The following is a 21034-nucleotide window of genomic DNA, read 5'->3' on the forward strand; positions in this document are numbered from 1 at the left end:
TGTTTTTGGTTTCAAGTCTGTCCCTCCATTCTCCATTTTCCCTGTGTGTGTGTGTGTGTGTGTGTGTGTGTGTGTGCGCGCGTTGGCCTATGTTCCTTCAGGGTCACATACCTGGTGGCAATCACACACTCGCTCTGATGAGATCGTTTGGGCAGCTTTGAAAGGATGCAGCAGTGCATCAGCTTTTGATGGCTTGGTGCCTTGAAAGCAGCTAGTGAAGTGCTACTCCTACTTTGGTTATTGTTTGGATTTGTTGTAAAGTTATGTTATGTTAGTTATGTTAAGTTATGTTCACCAGTCTGTCCATGTGCACAGGATTTGGAAATTGCGAGCTGTTGAGTGGTGTGTGACTCTGGTGTGGACTCTGGGATAATATTGACATGAGTCTGGGTCTAAGCAAAAGCCCTGTGGAGACTGGTCCTTCCAACTGCTTTGAATTTTTTGAGTCCTGTCTCTAAATAGGTCTTGCTGATTTGCAGGGTGTGTGTGTGTGTGTGTGTGTGTTTATCTGTAGGAAAATCTTTAACACTTATAAAATAGATATATACAGTTAAAAGTCTAAAATGTATGCCCTCTTTTTCAAGGTGTCCAGTGGGCAGGATTAAAGTCTTTGTCAGGCCAACACTAGTCCCAAGGCCTTATGTTTGACACCCCTAATTTATAAGGTTGTTGAAATCTGCAGACAGCTGAGACTGAAAAACTCACTTAGATGAGTTTATGAATGTTTCTTCCACTAAAAACACTACAAACAGATGAACAGAATCAACTTTTTAGGATGTTGTTACAAGAATGATTGTGCATGCATCACACTAAACAGTCCATTGTGTTACATCCATGGAAGTAGTTTGAGAAATGAGTGACGTATTGATTCTGCTGACAAAGTCAGAGTTGAAAACCAAAATGCAGAAGTTACAGGGTGACTGTTCAGAGTTACATCAGTGATTTAGAGGAAGCCCTGCGTACACCGAGCTACAATACTGACAGCACTATGTTTTAAACATGACACTGTATTGGGATTATTTTTGTTTTTGATCATATAAACAATATACATACAGATGATGCCAGAAAGGTCTAAGGATTAATGGCTGATGCATGTGGATTGGTTGCAGTCATGTGTAGCTTCCTTAAAAATTCCTACTTCTTTCCACTTCCTGCAGTGTCACTATGTGTCAAAACTATTCACAAAATCACCTATTGGTGGTACTAAAGAGACAGTTGCGCCAAAACTATCAGCACAAAACTACAAAAACTAACATGAATTTGCATGTATCGCACTGCACTAAGCACAAAAATTCTAGTTCACTGTACAATGTTTGCAATTCAAACTCAGAAATATTCATTGTATAGTAAAGTGTAAAGTGTTGAATGAGTGGGTGAAAGAATGATGTCAGACATAGCAAGCTGTTTTTGGTTTAATTAATCCAATGTGGTAGCATTGACATGTTTACACAAAATGTTGACATCTAAAATTATAAGGAGGATCTATAGCTTTCATATAGTTTAAACATGCAACTACAAATGTGATCTTTATTTTTCTGCCGGGGATGGACTCCCATCAGTCCCTGGATCTGGACCGTCCTCTGCATTGTCATTTATCATCTGCTTGTACTTACTTTCAAAAAATCCAGCCTAGAATTGCAAGGAAAAACATAAAAATGCACCAGTCATCCATTAAAAAGATTAGTGAAAAAAACAAAGCTATATGAGTGAATATACTAACCTTTAAACTATTTTTAACTGAACATGTTATCTAAAAACTTTAAAGCTGTACAAGTAATTGAAAAAAAAAGTCTAAAAAGTGTATTTTACCTTATACAGACCAGCAGTGAGTAAAGCCAGGAAAGCCAACCCTCCCAGACATCCTCCAATGATCTCTTTGGTGAAATTTGCCTCAGAATATACTTCAACCACTGCTTCAAGCTGAGAGATAATAGAATATGGATTATATTCAAGCTCTTTCACAACTCAGACAAGAGAAAAAAATATGTAATCACCTTGTGAACAGGAGGATTGTTGTTAGACATTGTTGAAAAGTAGATGTAATGGCTTTGGTCGTACTCCACAGTGGCTGTACTGGTCAAGAGGAGTTTGGTAGATTGCAGTCCAATCTAAGAAAAATGGAACACAATGAGCCAAAATTGGGTGTTTTTTGATTTAATGGGAAACATACTTATGTTAAAAAAAACAAGTTATTAGTACATACTCAGGAACAAATCTTAATGAGACAACACAAACTTCCCTTCAACTACCTGCTCTATCCATTGTGAACTAATGTTGGCAGAGATTTCGTATGTCCTACTCTGCAGTCTTTTCAAGAATGAGTTGCACTTGAACACTCTGCACCTGGCTACAGAGCAGTCCTGAGGGTGAGAAAATGCAACATAAGCTGTGATCCAGTGTAATGTGATTTCTTTTTAAATCTACAATTAGGGTAAATATGAACAGTTAAGTACCAAGGCATACTTACCACCACTTTATTCTTTTGTATTTTTGGAACAAAATCTCTGACACTTGGCTCTTCATCATTTCCTCTCTGACAATCTGAAATCTGTGTTTGATTTATCAAATAAAAAACAGTTTGATAGTTTTATTAGTTCTAATTTCACCACATGCATCCATCCATATCAAAATTTAAGCCATTTGTGGAGTCAAAAACTAAGACTTCTGACAAATGTAGTACCTGTAGACTGCTCAAATCCACCCAAATGTCTTTTTCACCAAGCTTCACTGGAACTTTGATCACCACAATGAAATTAAGCGCTCTGATATCGTTTGTAACCTAAACAAGTAAAGAAAAGGACAATCAACCATTAAATTTAGGTCTAAATCATACAATGGACTCATACAATGGAACAATATAGATACAGTGTTGGGAAATGTGATTTCCTATTTTTTTTTTTTGTATGTTTGTCACACCTAAATGTTTTAGACCATCAAACAACGTTAAATATTAGACAAAAATAACAAGTAAATACAAAAGGCAGTTTCTAAATGAAGGTGTTTATGTTTGAGAGGAAATAATATCCAAACCTACATGGGCCCATTCATTGTTGCAGAATTGTTGTAATTCAGACACAATGGAGGGTTTTTGAGAATTAAAACCAACTTTGTAATGTCATATCACAGCATCTCTTTGGGATTCAGGTCAGGACTTGGACTAGGTGTGCTTGCTGGTGTGTTTTGCATCCTTGTCCTGCTCCAGAACCCAAATGTGCTTCAGCTTCAGGTCATAAACAGATGGCCCAACATTCTCCTTCATGATGTTTTGGTATGTTTGTCTCATCAGTCCACAGAGTATATTCCCCAAAGTCTTCGGGATCGGTAAGATGTTTTCTAGCAAAACTGAAACAATCCTTTATTGTTCCTTTTGCTCAGCAGTTGTTTTAATCTTGGAGCTCTGTCATGCAGGCCATTTTTGCCCAGACTCTTTCTTATGTTGGAGTCATGAACTCTGACCCTAACTGAGGTAAGTGGTGGGAGATCTCAATTGCTTTGTTTCTTGTTGGTTCTGGATTTTCCTTGAAACGCAGCATGATGTCTGACTGTTGAGGATCTTTTAGTTTACTTAATTTGTCAGGCAGGTCCCATTTAAGTGAATTAAGAAAAGATATAGCAGTAATCAGGCCTGGGTGTGGCTAGAGAAATTGTACAACTTTCCAAAAATGTGATACACCACAGTTAACTTGTGTTATAAAATTAACATAAATGTTTTTTGTATTATCTTGGTCTAATAATAACAATTTTTTTGATTATCTGATAAACATTTAAGTGTGACAGACATATACAAAAAAAAAAAAACAGTAACTCTGGAAAGAGGCAAAAACTTTTTCACACCACTGTAGAAGTTTAAATGTACCTTAACTGATTGTTGGACTGGTTTCTTCAAATCATTCTTCCCAAATGTGAAATTGTTGTAGCTTAGTGAGCTAAACAGATAACGTATATTTAATGTTTAAAATATATACAATACTTGTTATTACATACTTATTTGTTACTTACTACATGTAATTCTTACTTTAGTTACAAACAAAACAACACATACCTCGCAAATGTCATAAAAATGCTGTATTTTACATTAATTGATTTCCTTTTGTAAAGTTCACTTGTAGGGGCATGCTCCTGATTTCCACTGAAAGAGAGAAGTGAACATATTTGTAATGTATACATGGGGCTGTTACTTAAATGAGGAAGGAACATTACCTGGTGGCATTTGCAGTGATAAAGATCTCCTTCTCAAATTGACTGTTGGTGTCAATCCCATAGGAGACAATGAAAGAAGCCTTAATTGAATGAGAAAGATGAGTGACTTCTCTTTGCCTTTAAATTGTGCAAAAATCAGAAAAAAAGAATTGATAAAAAATGTTATTTACAAAAAACACCTTAGTTTTGCTCTTGAAAATTGGCTTGTCAATAGTGCAGTGTGTCCATCCTCGGGATAAATCATCTTCACTGTCCAAGGAGTTGCACTCAATTCTTCCCTTTATTAAAAAACAAAATGATTCCTGGATGCATTTGAACAACAACAGATCAGTGATGAACCGATACAGACTTGATCCTGATGCCTTACCTGCTGACTCGTGAACTTCCTGTAGGAGAGTCCAGCTGGGTACGTGAGAATAACACGGCTGTTGTAGGAGTTTTCTCCTCTGTTCTCCACTGTGACTGTGACATGCAGAAATTCATCAATGCCCACTTTAACCTCTGAGGATCTGGTAGCACATGGAGAAAGTTGAGAAAAAGAGAGAGGAAACAAGGCTACAGTCATACTAATGCCACAGTGCATCAAATATAATGTACTTTGAGCTCTGATAAACCATGTTATTTTTCAGTTCAAACAATATGGCAACAATAGCTGTGCTCACACAAGCAAGCCTCACCTGGTGAAGCCGAAATCCACTTTAAGGTTATCAACACATCTGTTGTCAGTACCACAGTTGATCTCAAACCCTAACTGTGAAAGAGAGCAATATGGAAACGTAAATAAAGTATATATTATTTCCCACATGGAAAAGAAATAGTAAAAACATATATGATTTACTCATGAAAGTGGCCACTTTCTCATTACGTTCATATATTTTTTTAGTAAGTATACAAAACATACAAGTTTCATTATATAATTTTTCAAGGGATCTTATATGTGTTTTCACTCACTTGTATGCTTTTCATACAAGTTTCATACAAGACAGATAAAAACTTTATAAGATTTATATATATCTTTTCCATATGGGTTGCTTTATGAACTAGTAGATTTTAAACTGAACTGGGAGCCAATTAAGTGACTTCAGTACCAGGTTAATATGTTCAAATTTACATGTACATGTAAGGTCTGTGGCTGATATATTCCGAAAAAGTTGAAGTAATAATACGGATTATCTGGAAAATCCTGTAAATAAAATATTATCCCTAGTCTTACCTGCTTAAGCAGAGACTAATTTCTCTGAGTCAGTTTTAGCTGAGAATTATTTAATTTTTGATAAATATCTTTAAGTGATTAAAAAAAGAACTATCTGTGTGTCACGGTCCCCGTGCCTCACCGGCTGATTCCGTGTTAGGCAACATGTGTTCTTGTGCTCTCTCTCTCTCTCTCTCTTTCCCCGGTGCTCACTGTGGGCTCCACCCCTGGCCCACACACCTGTGCTCATCATCACACCTGGCGCTGGTTACCACAATCAGAAGGGCTTTTTAAGATGGCAGACCTACACTACTCGTCGCTGGAACGTTGAGTCACCCGCGTTAGTGCTTCAGCAATCTGCCTAAGTCTGTGAGTTTCCTTGTGATCTAGTGCTAATTGGATTTTCTGTTTGTGTGCGTAGATTCCCCCCGGACCCGTCCCTGTACCCCCGAGTGAGCGAGAAGAGCGACTGGAGTGGGAAAAGAGTGGGATTGTTGGATGAAAGAGCAGAGTGTGGTTTTGGACCCTTCCCCCTGGAGCCCCGGACCCCTTCCCCGAGCACCTTGTATAAATATAATCACCCGGTGACACCACTGTAAATAAACGCACTATCAGTTTCTGCAAAGGTCTCCTGGTCTGCGTCTGAGTCCGTTTACAAAACCGTGTCACTGTGGCCTTATTAATATTCTTATCAAAACTGAGAACACTTTCCAAAATTATGCCCAGATTCCAGATGTGTTTCCAAAAAATAGTATTGATATGAACAGAATTTTTTTTTCTGAACTTTTGGACCAAAAACAAAATATTTCTGCGATAGTTTCATATTTAGACAAATTTGATCTTTTCTAAAGAGATCTGTTATTTTATGGAAGGTAATAAAATTGTTCACCTAGTGGGTGTCTCTTGAACAACAGTAGCTCTTCAACTAGATAGAGCTAGAGTGAACCAGAGTTTGGATGACTGGGTGGGTAGCATGCAGACCACCCTAACACTGGGAAGAGCATCACTAGGGCAGGGGGTGAATTGAATGCTACTTGGCCACAGTGATGAGGTTGGTCCCAGAAAAGTTGGTCAAGAAGGGAGATGGACACCTGCCAGATGGAGGCAACTACAGAAGGCCACTTACTGTCTTGCACCAACTGTGACCACATCATTTTTTAGTCTGTTTATTAAAGGATTCTGATTCGGCACCCCACAGATGGAGTATGATTGTAGTTATCACCAGCAGCGTGGAAATCATCCTTATTCGGGATAGAGAATTAGGCTCAGATTTTCTGGCAAGACATGGAGCTAGCCTAGTTATTTGGCTTAGTTCCCAGCTTGTTCAAAAGGTGAAATGCCAGGTGGCAGCTACATCCAGGCATGGGAAGGCTGAAGTTAGTTTCTCATCTGCAACGGTGACTATGGAGCCAAGGAGCCGCTCAACACGTCTGATCTGGTATCAAGTAGATATTCTTCCTTCCAACTAGGCAATTTTTGTAAGTCAAACGGAGACAGTTGCCACATCCATTAGGAAGCAACGCTGAGATCTTTAACATGACCAATAAGTGGAAGAGCCCCGGCACCTTTCAACTGAAAAAAAAAAAGGTCTGGAGAACATAATGCAACCACCAAGAGAGTGAAGCACATGCAAGCAAGTGTCCAAGACATACTTTTATCTCCTTATGCAGACTCCAAAAACAGTATCAGAAGTTTTGGCAGTTTGCAAGTCAGTATACCACTTTGGTGGTTTTCAACCACTGCAAATGTGCTCCTGTGCAGCCCTCCACAATCCCAACTGCATATCGCTAGACAAAATGACCTATGCATCAGTCGAATGCTGATTTGTTGACAAGTGGTCCAGAATAGGGAAAGGGGAAACAGTGGAGTTCACCAGGAATAGATCAAATATGCAAGAAAAGAGAAAAAAAAGTCATAAAAGGTCAAAAATAGATTGTGCAAAGTACACACAGTGGCTGCCATGGACACTTGACATTGTTTTTAACACTTGGTTTCACTTCAGCTCTTTGGATGTCATAACTTTGCTTTTCTCGGTAGTTGACTGATGGACTATCAACAGCACGCAAGATTAGCCTAAAGACTGGATGTATCATGTGTTTCTGACGCTGTCCTCATCTGACAACAAACAATGTCTGCAGGCAGACGGGTAGTCTGTGACTGTCTGCAGACTGCCTTTGCTCTACTCCCTCTCAAGCAAAAAATAAGCATAATTTGGTCATTTGCACCACAAATTGCAATATATTTACGTACATATTGTTCTTCTTGAAGAATATTTCTTCACAAAGCACAATGCAATGCTTGCTAATGAACAGCAATTTGGCTATTCTACTAAGCATTGCTTTTGTGCTGTTTTTACTGGGATCCGCTTCTTGAACACTTCTTAGACATAGGCACTGTTCATAAAGTAAAAGCTTGTATATTTTTTATTTTTAAACTTGAAATTTGTCACTACTGTGGAAGCAGCTGAGAACTATATAGGTTCTCTTCTGTGTTAAAAACGTGTTTTAAAAGACTAAAAGAAATTGCACACAGAAAGCTGTTCTTTGCACAGCTTGCATGTATTGTAGGGGTACACCACTGGGGTAAATATAACCCATTTACTTACAGTACTTCAGTAGAAGTGTCTAAGTCAATTGCATGATCTTATCAAAGGTATAAGTCAATTGCATGCCAATAATACAAGGCATTTGAAAATGAAAGTGCAAAACTAAAACTGTTTCTTAACTTTGACTAGGCTCAGTTATCCAGTCAAATATTCTTTGGGTTTGTTTTTTAGTTGGTTGGTATTTTTTTTCTTGGGTTACTTACAGGAAAAATAGTTGCTGTTTGACTCTGTGGGGCAAGACTTGGCCTGAGGTTTGTGTTTAATGGCAACCCATCAAATATGAATTTGAGCTCATTGGAAAGTACATTAAGAGCATCCTCTGGACAGGCCTGCAAGAAGAGAACAACGTTAAGTTTAGAGGACTCTGAAAAAACAATCTTTTGTTTAATGAATTGAAGCTCTCTTGGTTTTAGTACTTTTTCAGATGTTTTATTTTTTACCTCGATAATGAATTTTACAGTTGAACATTGTCGGTTTCGTAAGTCAAGAGTAACTGATCCAGACTGCTCTTGTTGTTTCCCACTGATGTAAGCCCGGTTGGTTGGAGATTTGCGAGAAGCATCCAGTGTTAAAGTGTAATCAATCCTTGCTTGAGCTGGAACAAATACATTTCCATGTTACAAATGTTTAGACATTAACATTAAAATAATGGACACTGGCTTTTTTGTTTTACAAAAAGTGAGGTGAATGATGAACCTGCGTTGACTGTAGACACTCTGCTCATAGTAAAACAGATTGCAGCTGTGTTCTCCAATGGTTTTGAGCAGTCTACATTCTGAGTAGGAATTTGGTTTGGGCTGAATAACACCTCAGCTTTTACCATTACTATAGGTCTTGATCTGGAAAGTAGGGGGGAAACATGTAAATTACATTTGGGGTTTTAACTTAAAGCTACAGAATTTTGAGTCACCCAAAAATGTCCTTTTTCAAGCTGAAATTATTTATACAACAAATCTTAAATGAACATTTAAGGAAATGCTTTTTGATTGAGTTTTCATCACTCTAGAACAATAGTGTTTCAGTTAAGTAACTTTATCATACCAATTGGCTTACTAAATGATAATTATTTCATAATGTTAACATGACTTTACTACACACTATTTTATTAAATCCTCTGTTTTGGGGTAATGCATGCATTTCAATTTCTGAATGGAAATCATTTGTTACAACAAGACTGAACACAGACTATAATTCTAGATGCTTAAGCAACCACATTTATTGCTTCTTTAACCAGTAGAGCATTTTCAATCAAGTGTTAAGATAACTAGAAAAAGGAAATCCATTCATTAGTTACGTTTTGAAAATTATAAACTTTCATTAATATAATTTGACCTTTGAAAAATAAATATGTTTTACCCTGTTCTATATTTCAAACTGATGTAAACTTTTATACATTAGTGAATTCATTAAGGTTCACCATCAACAAAAATGATAGAATTATCATAAACGACAGTAATGTATGATTACACTATCTTGGACTTACCTCAGTAAGACAACTCTACCCTTTGAACCCACCGCTAAGTCAGGCAGTCCATCACCACTATGATCAAAAGATGACTGACTGATTGTGAGGCCAAAGAACTTCAGTCCTGACTGGACCTCAGAGCCAGTAATTCTCTGTGTACATATATATACATAATATTTTAATCAGATTATATATTCCAACTGTAGATTGTATAGATATTGGAATTACGTGGTAGATGATTTTAGTCATCATTGTGAGTTCTTTGATGTCATGTACCTGTGAGTAAGTAGGACTGATTCTTCCTCTTCCTTCACCATTAAATATGTAGATGCTGCCTTCACCATCATTCTCCAAAGGTGCTCCAACTGCCAAATCCCTGAATCCATCTGAGTTTAGATCAGGCAGCACAGCAAGAGAAGAGCCGAACCTTCCTTTGACAGCTGCACGTCCTCTTAGTACTAATGGATCATCAAAATTACACTCCACAAACTAAAAGGAAGAGAGTGAATATTTTATGAACATTAAGAAAGTTGGCAAATAAACTGATTAATTTAACTGTAGTACATAAAATATTATAAATATTCTAAATATATTTACCGAACCAGATAATCTGCAAACATAAACTCTTCCCTCTCTATCAGGCTCCATGTACATTGGGGCTGATATAAAGATTAGATCAGTGATGTCATCATTATTTATGTCCATGGTACACACCTCTGCCCCGAAATATGCACCAGTCTGATAATGTTAAAGCAATAAAATTATTAATTAGAAAAACTGTGTAACTGAAACAGCTTTTATTTTTGAGAAAATAATTTTACAATTTGATTCAGGTTTGTCTTCCTGCAAAAACATACCTGTGTCGAAAAGGACTCAATCTTTTGGTTTTTCAAGTTTTCTCTGTTAACAGCGACCACAGCTCCTCTGTGTTTATATCTTGGAGCACCAACAACTGTCAGAGAGCCACTTCGGGTTTTAGCAACTGCCATAGAGTAACCTAGAATTTAAGTATTCAAAGGGGGAAGAAAGATTAATATGCCTCCATTTAAATTTGTCATGGTCCTGCGTCAGTGACCCAGTGTTTTGCATTATTATTGAACTTTGATTCTGTCAGTATTTATCATTTCTAGTCTTTTGGTTTCGGTGTTAGCGTTCTTAGTATTCTGGTTTTTGTCTCTGTGTTCCATGGTTGCTTTGTCTCCCCTGTCAGCTCTATCCCTTTGTTAAGCCTGCGTTTATGTGTTATGTTTCCTGCTTTACTTTGTAAATCTGTGTCTCATGGTAGTGTGTCTAGTTTGGCTTCCCCTTGTCTTGTTGTGTTTGATTACTCCCAGGTGTGTGTCCTCCTGTGTCCTATTCCCTTGTTATCCCTCCATGTATTGTAGCCCTGTGTTTCTGTCAGTCAGCGTTGCATTGACCCCTCATGCTTGTGGGTTTCTCCTGTTGTGCTCCCAGAGATTGCAATCCTGAGTTTCCCAGTGTTTTGTTTTTAGTTGCCAGTTTCTGGGTATTGGTTTGGTTTTATAAGTGTTTTTTTTGTGTAAGTTTTGCCACTGCAATAAAGCAGCCTCCTTCAGTTCATCCCTGAGTTTTGAGTTCTGCATTTGGGTCCTTTCTCCTGCCTGACACAGCAGTTTCATGACAAAATTGTGTCCGTTTTGCAAACTCATTAGTGTTTCTGGGTGAAAGAACTGGAGCAGAGCTGTGTATATACATGATTATGTGTGTATGAGTTAGATACTTAAAGCTGTAATATTCTTACCAAGATAACTGTCAGGCTCCAAAGACACATCCTCATATGTTTTCACCTTCTGGCCTCCTGTTGTGTATTGCATGTAGCCTCCCTTCCACTGGTTTGCACCAACAATAGACATCTGAATTCCCTACAGTGTAGAAAGAAAATAAATTTTATATATAATTTATTAAACTGATTTAACTGTATAAATGTTTATTTGCCTATAGGTCATAAAAACTGCCGGACAGGCACATGTGAATCTTTCTTTCTATGACTCGGCTGTCTGGTGAGTTTCAGGTAGTTTTAATTACCTCAGGCACATAACCTGCGCTGAATCCCTCTTGAGACATTTCCATTTCCAGTGACTCTCCACTGCTTTGAGATCCTGTGTCAGAAAAATAAATGAGAAGGTAAAAGAGAGACACAATACAACATATACATCCATACAGGTTCATTCTCTCACTATGCTTCATTATGCTAAGTACAATTTTCAAATAATTTGTTTATTATAAAAGTATCTGAAAATGGATTCTTCCTTTCAAAACGTTATAGTAATAGCATGCTTAGCATGAAATTTAGCATTATTATTACATTCATTAATATAATAAATAATTTCAAATGATTTTTTACTGTTTATTATAACCGCATTTGTTGTTCATTTCTCTAATGTAAAGTTACAGGATGTTCAATTTAAAATGTGAATCTAATGAATACAATATAATAAAGTTGATACAATGTGGTGATTTTAGTTGCTTCATAGTGTAGCAGTTTACACAACAAATGAAAGTTCACTGCTTCAATTGCAGTAAAACACACAGATTATCATCATGTTAGGAATGACATCTGATGTGAAAAAACTCTTATGAATAGGTAGGCAGTAAAATAATATTTAACATAATGTAATTATTTGAATTTTTGAAACATTTACAGGAATTTTAAGTTGAAACAATAAATTCATGTTCATACCTTCGATGGAGAAAATTTTGTCCTGCAGATTCTGTCTTATTACTTCAAGTGCATCGAAGTTCTCCACTTCAAACACATATGAGGGAGTGGATGCAATGGTGCGCAGTTCTTTTCTTGCATCAGGGAGCCTAAATGCGCTGCCCACCTATGATTTTACAGATATGTTTGAGTCCTCATATTAAGCAAGATTATTTGCTCACTTTAGTAAAATACAGTCCTTATACTTCACCTGATTTAGAGTAAAATTTACACACATCACTAAGCCATTACTTAGCCTTAACAAATATTTGAGAAAGAATTAGTCATTTTAAAGACCTTAGCTAATATGAGTGTGATACTGTAATATGATCGCACTGCTGCAACAAGTCAGTTTGTGAAATTTAATCCCTCCTGTATATTCCACGATTGACTATAAATGGTATTATTTCAAAGTGGAAGCCTTTAGAGCAGGGGTCCCCAATCCCAGTCCACGAGGGCCGGTGTCCCTGCAGGTTTTAGATGTGTCCTTGATCCATCACAGCTGATTTAAATGGATAAATTACCTTCTCAACATGTCTTCAGTTCTCCAGAGGCCTAGTAATGAACTAATCATGTGATTCAGGTGTGTTGACCCAGGGTGAGATCTAAAACCTGCAGGGACACCGGCCCTCGTGGACTGGGATTGGGGACCCCTGCTTTAGAGCCATGCCAACTCAGTGTAAAAGTTGAAAACACTTTTAACGTCCTGTGGCATTAATGCAGCACAAAGATTGTGAGCTTCATAGACTGGGTCTCTATGGCCAAGCAGCTTCTGAAGGTGTAGTGAATGAGTTGCTCAGGACCTGTCTCCCTATAGTGCATTATAATGGGAGTGTAGTGTGACAAGTGAACAAAACCAAGTACTAGTATAAAACGCAACATTCTGCAAGTTTAGTAATGAAAGTACTTACCCCAATAGCAAATCGAACAATGTTTTTACTCTCTGCTCGCTTTGTTGCATCTCGTAGATCATACCGGTCAGTAGATTGTCCATCAGTAATTACTATCAAGACCTTCTTCCCATTTGGTCTGGAACCACTTTGTGGTGTGAAAACGTTGTTCCTGTCAAATAAAAACAAAATCGAATTTCTAAAGATTGTTTTGTTTTACAGTTGATCTTGTAAATTATATACTATCAGGTAAATTGCATGGTTGTTATTTAAGCATACATCATTCTGTTTTGCTTTTTTTTTTTTTACTTTCGTACAAATCAATGTAATACAAGTTTGTTTGTTTGTTTTTTTCAAATTTAAATCTGCAAACATTTGAATTTAGCCTTTTTGGGTGCCATGACTCTGGTGAAGATGCTTTAAAACCCAAGTCTGAGTACAGTGTCCCATTTAAAAGGCTTCCTGCAGTCACAGTCAAATTAGTGTGGTCAGATTCAAAGAAAAAAAGTCATCTGGACAGGAAGTCCAAACAATGAGGTAACTGCAGTGCTTCAGTAATATCATTGTATTACTTACACAACATGTGTGATGGCCTTAGCTGTGTAAGTAGATCCCCTCTGCTGTCTGATTCCATTGATGTCAGTCTCCACTGATCCAGATGAGGAAAATTTCTTAAAGTTAAAGTGAACCTCTGGATAAGTGGAGAACTGGGAAACAGAAAACTGAAAAGGCAGAAATTAAAACATGTAAAACATTATTTTTATGGTACTTAATAGAAATAACAATGGAACTATTTTATATCTGTGCCATGATTTTACTGACAGAGTGACAACAGCTGCTTACCTGTGTTTCACTTGAGAGAAATGATTGAATTATCTCTTTCACAAATCTCTTCATTGTTTGAAAATCAGGCTGAGACACGCTGCCTGAACCATCCAACAGAAAGGCAATGTCTGTTTGCAGTGGGCACCCTATCAAAGAGATTAATTTCAGAATGAAATACATTTTAAAGGGTTAATTTTAACATTTTCCTCACACTCATATTATATAAACAATAGAATCGAATAGAAAAGAATAACCCTTTGTTGCACATTGTACATGTACAATGAAACTATGGCTGCTCACACCAACTGTGCAGGACATATAAATACTAAGACAACAAAAATAAATAACAAAGAAGAGGAAGGCACACATTAAAAGGAGAAGTTGCTTGAAGTGGTTGAATGCAGTACAAGACTTGGGACTTTGTGGGTGGGGGTTACCATAAATACCTCATTTAGACAAGCTTCTCTTTAATGTAAATTCTTAATAAAGTTGATGTAAAATATCCAACTTTAACTCTAAATAGACTCTCTAAAGTATGCATTCAAAAAGGAAAATAATTACAAACCTAATTTGTGATGTGGAAATGATTTCTAGTGAACGGATACTAAAAGAATTTAGATGGTGTGCATACGATACAGATTTTAAACCAAATGAAAGTGATAAAAGATTTCAGTCTTGGATAGAGAGTGGGCTAACAACATTCCATTCCTCCACACATAAAGGGACACTACGGAGTTTTCAGTCTTTACAAATAAGAAATGTCCTAAGACAAGTAGATTTCTTCAGGTTTCTTCAAATGCGGGATTATTTTAACAAACATTACAATATCCCAAACCCAAACTCGGTTGAGTCAGGAATTTTTAAGATAGTTAAATTAACAGATGTTGTTTCTCTGAGAAAGGCAATCTCCAAACTATATAATGTGCTTCTTCGGGCAAGGAAGGATACTACTCAAAACATTAAGACCAAATGGGAATTGGAATCAGGGATGGGTATAACAAACGAGAACTGGGAGAGGATTTGTAATTTTCATTGGTACTCAACAAGTTCACTATCTTGTAGAGACCAATGAAAATGAAAGCAAAGTGCTGGAGAAGATGTGGATCAGAAAAGGCACATCAAGGCAATTCATTAAACTCTGTGCGAGGTCTTTAAGATAAAACTTGTCATTTTGTAAATTTGTACGTGGGTCTGGGGATGGGACACAAAGCTCTTACAAGCGCTATGAGTGGCCAGCAAAAAAATCAATAACCAAAAATTGGCTAAATCCAACTCCTCCAACACTTGAGGATTGGTTTAATGTGGTTTTTGAAATATTTAAAATGGAAAAATTGACATTCTCCTTAAAAATTCGAAAAGATAAATTCTACAAAATATGGAATAAATGGATTAGCTTTGTGTCCCCCATCCGCCCTGAATTTAGGTAACATCAGCCCTGAATTGGTGTATCTCCCATGTATTGTATAATGCCAGGTCGACCCTCTACTTCATAATATGTATTAAATGTACTTTAAGTAAATAAGTTAAATATGTTGCATTATGTATACACTGTCAAGCCACCGAGTTCACTTTTTGTTATGTGAATGTAAAACAAAAGGACTAAGAAAAAGTGTTTTTTTTTCCGTTTGACTAAATAATATTAATGCACTTTACTTTAACAAGCCCTTTTCAAAAAAATATAATTTTAAAAAAAGAGAAGGAAATGATTTCTAAGCAATATCTAAACTTGATTTAGGTGTTTCTCTTGCAAGTTTTTTAGGGGTGTGGCTTCAGATTTGGCCTTGACTGTCATCTCTTTTTTTACACCAAATCATACAAGTCATACATGTAGCCTGGTGTCCCTTCTACCTTTGCAGCAATCTCATCTTCCAAAAAAGTATTTTTTTTATTTGCTCCACTGCTTTTTCTGATCAGCCTTAATTTATGCTGACATGTATAAGAGAGTATGTGTTAAAGAGTGTCTCTTTGCCAAACTCCTTTTACTGTTACCTTGAATAGAAGAAGGTACGGGTGGTCCAAGCCTATTGTAACGGTCCAACTGAAAGCACACCCCGTTGTACATGGTGATGCTTTTGCAGTCCTTTGCAATGGTTGGACCACACACCTGAGAGGAGACAAAGCCAAGCTGTGATTAAACAATGGTTTATTGTTTGAGATCAACCAATTTGACAAAAAACAAATTCTTATATGGCTGTTCAGAAATGGTGATTAAAAAAAAAACAAAAAAAACAACAACTTTAGTCTTTTAAAGAAGTCGTGCAAATTTTTTACCTTGATATGATTAATCATTTCTATGTTAAGGGACAAATTTGAGCATTTTAAAACATGATTTTCATTTTTTCATTTTTACAGCACTTTAGAGCCTTCACAACTTATTAAGTACATTATGAATTGACCTTCATGCATTTTGAGATTATAACAAAACATCTGACACACAGAGGACAGAAGATTTTGATCCTTAGAGAATTTAACAAAGCACTGGCAATGTCTGCAGTTCAGTAACTCACCACAGTGTTTTGTGCTCTTTGATCGCTTTTCATTGTCAAACCAAGCGACATGTTGACTGCGAAACCTGGTGCTGTAGTGAAAACATTACATTTTTATTCTTTTTTTTTTAAACGAAACATAAAATACACTGTAAAAGTAAGAGCACAAGGGTGAAGGTAACAAATTGAAAGAAAAACAGAATAAAATTTCACTATTATGTCATTTTAAAATGTTGAAAACAATAGAAAAGAAAAACCTTAATGATTTTTTTTCTTTGCTTATTTAATTTTATTAACTGGTAGATCAATATTGTTTTTGAAGAGTGAAAGGTACCTACTAAGATACCTAGATATATGTACTCTATGAACCGGTTTAACGAGTTCCTGTGCCTGGATTTGTGCAAAATTTCTTTGACAGCAAAATATTTACTGTTACCAGTTACCTACCTTCAAATTGGATATCTTGGCAGGTTTGGGAAGATGTGGTGCACCTATATATTCTCCCTCTTTCATTTTGTGAATACTGTTCAAGTGGAGCACTGACCAGCAGACTGAGGAAATAAATTCAGTCAATGATGTAAGTTAAACTACAAAACTACAAGTGTTTTATATATTTATTTTTTGCTCTGGTGCATAACAGAGATGGTAGTTCAAAATCAATACATAAATAGCAATAATCTTAAACACATAGATGGAAACCAATGTTCACTTACTCTGATTGTCTTTGAACCACCCGGTAACCAAAACCAGCAGCAGAGCTCCTCAGGGCTCTCCAAGCCACGGGCTCAATATTGAAACAAAGTGTGGCACTAAACACTGAAAATTTAAGAAGAAAGAAGAATATCAGAAGTTTTATTTAAAGCCTTCATAAGAATGAAAATGTGGTTATAGCGCCTCTAATTACAAATCACATTGAGAAAAGTAGGCTGTGTTTTTTTTTTTTAACCTTTCATTAGCACTAGTGACTAAAAAGTTCAGAATATTGTGCTCAAAGCAGTTACTTGCTTGGAAGTTATTAGATTTCATTGTGGAAGCTTAAATGTTTTTTGATTTGATTACCATACAGTGAAAATTTCATACCACAACATCCATACGTAACAAAGTCAAAGGGCTATGCTGTAGTCATGCAAGTCCCAACAAGAATCTCAGCAGCACTGAGCGTGTGCAGCTGAGCTAAATTGCTAATTGCAAACGTCCCACTAATTTTCTCTGCCAGTTTACACCTAGAAAGTATAGCTATATTTTAATCAACTTCAGCACTCTGGAAGACTGCAAATTACATCATTTATGAGTGTTTCAGTGCATTGTTATTAGGAACCCAAACGCACTGACTTGCTCAAGCAGCAAACCGGCATCATCCATGAAGAGAATTCACTCTGAAGATTCCCTGCAGCCGGCCTCTCCACAGACCGGTGACATGGTGGGCATTTTGAAGTCAATAAGCACAAAACTCTGCAGCTGTGACTTACGCCTGGCCCTTTTGGCAATCCTTCAAAAAGACTTTCAAGTGCTGCATGAGTCAGTGGAATTCAAACAGCAGCTGCTGGCTGCAAACACTTGCTGCTGTAAACACCATCCTCAGAGAGTCGGTGAAATCCATCGAGAAGGAATGACCCGAGAAAACTGAAAGATCAAAGACACTATTATTGAGCTCCAGGCTCACAGCATGATGGATAGCTTGGTGTTTTCAGGAATACCAGAGATGGCAGAAGAGGATCCAGAAACAACGGTGAGTCATGATATCCAGACTTATCTGAAACTCTGGGTGGATGTAGTTAAAAACATCAGGATACACCGTGCTCATTGTTTTGAAGGTAAATGAGCAGATGGATGTAGATCCCGATCTTTTGTGGACAAATTCAAACGCTGGTGCAAGACTGCAGCCGGGAGCTGAGAGGAACAGACTTGAATGTTTGCAGTTTCCAAAGGAAATGCTGGAGTGATGCAAGTTCCTGTTCTCTGTCCAAAAAAGGCTCATTCAAGGAGGCTCCCAGGCTGTCATCGTGGTCAATAAGCTGTATGTCAAAGGGCAGCTTTCTCATGACTAAAACACCACACAATGGCTGTACTGATCCTAGTTAGTACTAGGATAGGTTATACATGACCACAGTGAGATTTGTCGCATGGCATGTATGGGAAGTTGGTTTGAAGTAAAAGAGGCTTAAGCTTTCTAACCCGTTAAATGGCAAACATTGTCTTTCTACATTGTGGACTCATTGGTCCGAAACATCTGTGCACACACTTATCCACATTTTCCTCACACATTTTCATTTTGTTACAACTCAAAAACAGAGGTGTAGCCATACTAATAAGCAGAAGAATAAACTTACTGTTAGCAGCTGTTATTACAGATCCAGAAGGTAGATTTGTAAAACTTAGATCCACTTAGATCCAGGCTCAGTATTTATGTATTGCCAGTATCTAGGAATCAAATGTTTCTAGCAATTAAAGGCTCAGTACAGCAGTGAGTCAAAGGAATGGGCAGTCCACAGACATTCTTAAACAATACATGAGTGATTTTGGTCTTTGCAATGCTTGGCATTAACATCACCCCACTGTCAGGCATTAGACCTTCTTATAACCAGTACACTACTCCAGTACTCACACTCTTGCTTGGACTAGTTTTTAGTTAACAGCTTCATTATATCACCATCAGATTATGCACCAGTGCCAGTCTCTCTGATACAGCCACAAATCCTGATGGTTTTCCAGCTGAGGGTTACAAAGAACTTTGGCCTATGATAGCACCTACTTTTTTTTGGTAAAGGGTAACTCAAATTCAGAGTGATCTCCAAACATACCGCCCAATTCCAGTCATAAATGTTGACCTTAAAATACTCTGCAAAGTCCTTGTCAGAAGATTAGAATAAAATCACTTGATTCATAATACATCCTGATCAAACAGGGTAAACACTCCACCACTAAAAAAAACACACAGACTAATAAATATAATATAAATATAATAGATTATTGCTCCATCAATAAATTAGAAACCGCAGTTGTCTTTTTAGCTACAGAGAAAGTCTTTGACCGGATAAACTCTAAATTTTTATTAGCCGCTCTATACAAATTTGGATTTTTGGTACATTCTTCATCGATTGGATCTATACAGCTCTCCGAATGCATGTGTTAGGACTAAGTACTTCCCAAAACAGATCACGAGCTCGCATCTGGTTCACTGCTTGTGTTGTTAATGGGTGGATATGTGTGAGCGAGTAAGTGAATGCCTTGGGTGTGTGTGCGAGTGTGTGTGTGTGTGGGTGTGTGCCTACATGGCTGGATCTGTGTCTGGGGCTCACTGAGCTTTTCCATGGTCATGGAAAATGGATATATACACAAGAAGTGATAAGTATATTGAATTTTATGTCCAGTTCTACAGTTGGTTTTGGGTTGTAAGTAAGAATTTACTTTTGTTATGTTTGACTATTCAGGAAATAAACTCATAAACATTTTAGTAATTAAACTATTTATACAGTCAGAAGTTAACTGAGTTGATTGCAGAGATAGAGGAGAAAAATGCAAATAAGGAAACAGCCATTACAAAAGTATTTGTAAATGATTTGCTTTCCCTTTCTAATCCGTAGTGTCTACTTGTTTTTAATTCCACAAAAAATATATTTTTTAAAGACACTTTGTCACTGTGCTGTGTGTATTTAGTAGAAAAACTTACTTACATATTTTTACTGTTTGCAGACATTTATTATTAATGAATAAAAGACAAACACAGAATGTGCACGCTTGCCTTACCTGACAAGAATAGCGTAGCACTAATTATCCAGTCCATTCTGTCACTCACATGGAAAATGTAAACAACACAGGAGTTCAGTATTACTTCTCTTGAAAGTTTCAGAGGAGGAGATGAAATCAAAATGCAGAAATCATAAGAGAGTTCCTCAAAGGTAAGAGTTTCATTCAGAGGAACGGTTGGTTATGTAGGAGGAGCTACAATAGTGACAGCACTGTCTGTTTGATGCCAAACTACACTGTGGTGGTGTTGTTTAATGCGAATTAAACACTTATTTTTAAGTAAACAATACTGACACTTACAGTAAACACATTGGATAGTTTATTAGTTTCTGAGCCACAAGATAAAATCCCTGTGATTATGAATATGAAGATAAGAAATAGTAAAACAAAAACCTTCAATTTAAGGTGCTATCAGTTTGTTATTTGCTGGTGTGAAAATATTTTTTTGGGTAAAAAGTTGGTCTTAATCAAATCTAAAAGCAAAAAGAAATCTAAAAATACAAATTCAGTTTCTGCTTTTCATGTGACTTCTTCTGAACATCTATGAGTGAGAAAATTTGGTATCGTGGCAGTTTTGCAAGCGACGAAGAGGCCTGGATTTATTATGTTCCTACTTCATGTGTGTGGTTGACTGTTCATACCCTGACAACCCTAATCTTGAACAGTGTAGATCTTTTGTGAGCACATTATCCTGATATGCACATAAAGTGAATACATTTTTAGTATTTGGCATCACTTTGAACATCTAATAATAGTTCATTTTAGAGCCTCGCCTCACTGGTAGATAACTAACCAGCTGATTCTTGCTGTATGCGGAAGTCTAGAAGTCACTCTCCCCTAACCCATACCACACCAGTGTTAAAGTATATTTTTGACACCACAAACTTACACGTGATGCTCTGAGC

General features: G+C 37.0%; 1 protein-coding gene across 1 annotated transcript; it reads right to left on the bottom strand.

Annotated features, from left to right (window-relative positions):
• Positions 1–1394: 1394 nt before the first annotated feature.
• Positions 1395–20262, bottom strand: LOC120723224 (integrin alpha-X-like). Its single transcript, XM_040014570.1, has 30 exons — positions 20130–20262; positions 17096–17198; positions 16830–16933; positions 16404–16474; positions 15886–16000; positions 13915–14042; positions 13648–13793; positions 13093–13243; positions 12164–12308; positions 11509–11582; positions 11225–11345; positions 10320–10459; positions 10060–10200; positions 9739–9951; positions 9481–9614; positions 8694–8836; positions 8438–8592; positions 8201–8326; positions 4878–4951; positions 4568–4709; positions 4380–4478; positions 4201–4280; positions 4043–4129; positions 3857–3926; positions 2681–2779; positions 2468–2548; positions 2250–2360; positions 1995–2108; positions 1810–1920; positions 1395–1629 (listed from the first exon to the last, which is right to left on the bottom strand). Exons 1-30 carry the CDS (start codon positions 20164–20166, stop codon positions 1528–1530), a joined length of 3417 nt encoding a protein of 1138 aa, XP_039870504.1. The 5' UTR covers positions 20167–20262; the 3' UTR covers positions 1395–1527.
• Between the last annotated feature and the right edge of the window lie 772 nt (positions 20263–21034).

This window comes from Simochromis diagramma, unplaced genomic scaffold (genome assembly GCF_900408965.1).
Source record: "Simochromis diagramma unplaced genomic scaffold, fSimDia1.1 OVJJ01000186.1, whole genome shotgun sequence".
NCBI classification, from domain to species: domain Eukaryota; kingdom Metazoa; phylum Chordata; class Actinopteri; order Cichliformes; family Cichlidae; genus Simochromis; species Simochromis diagramma.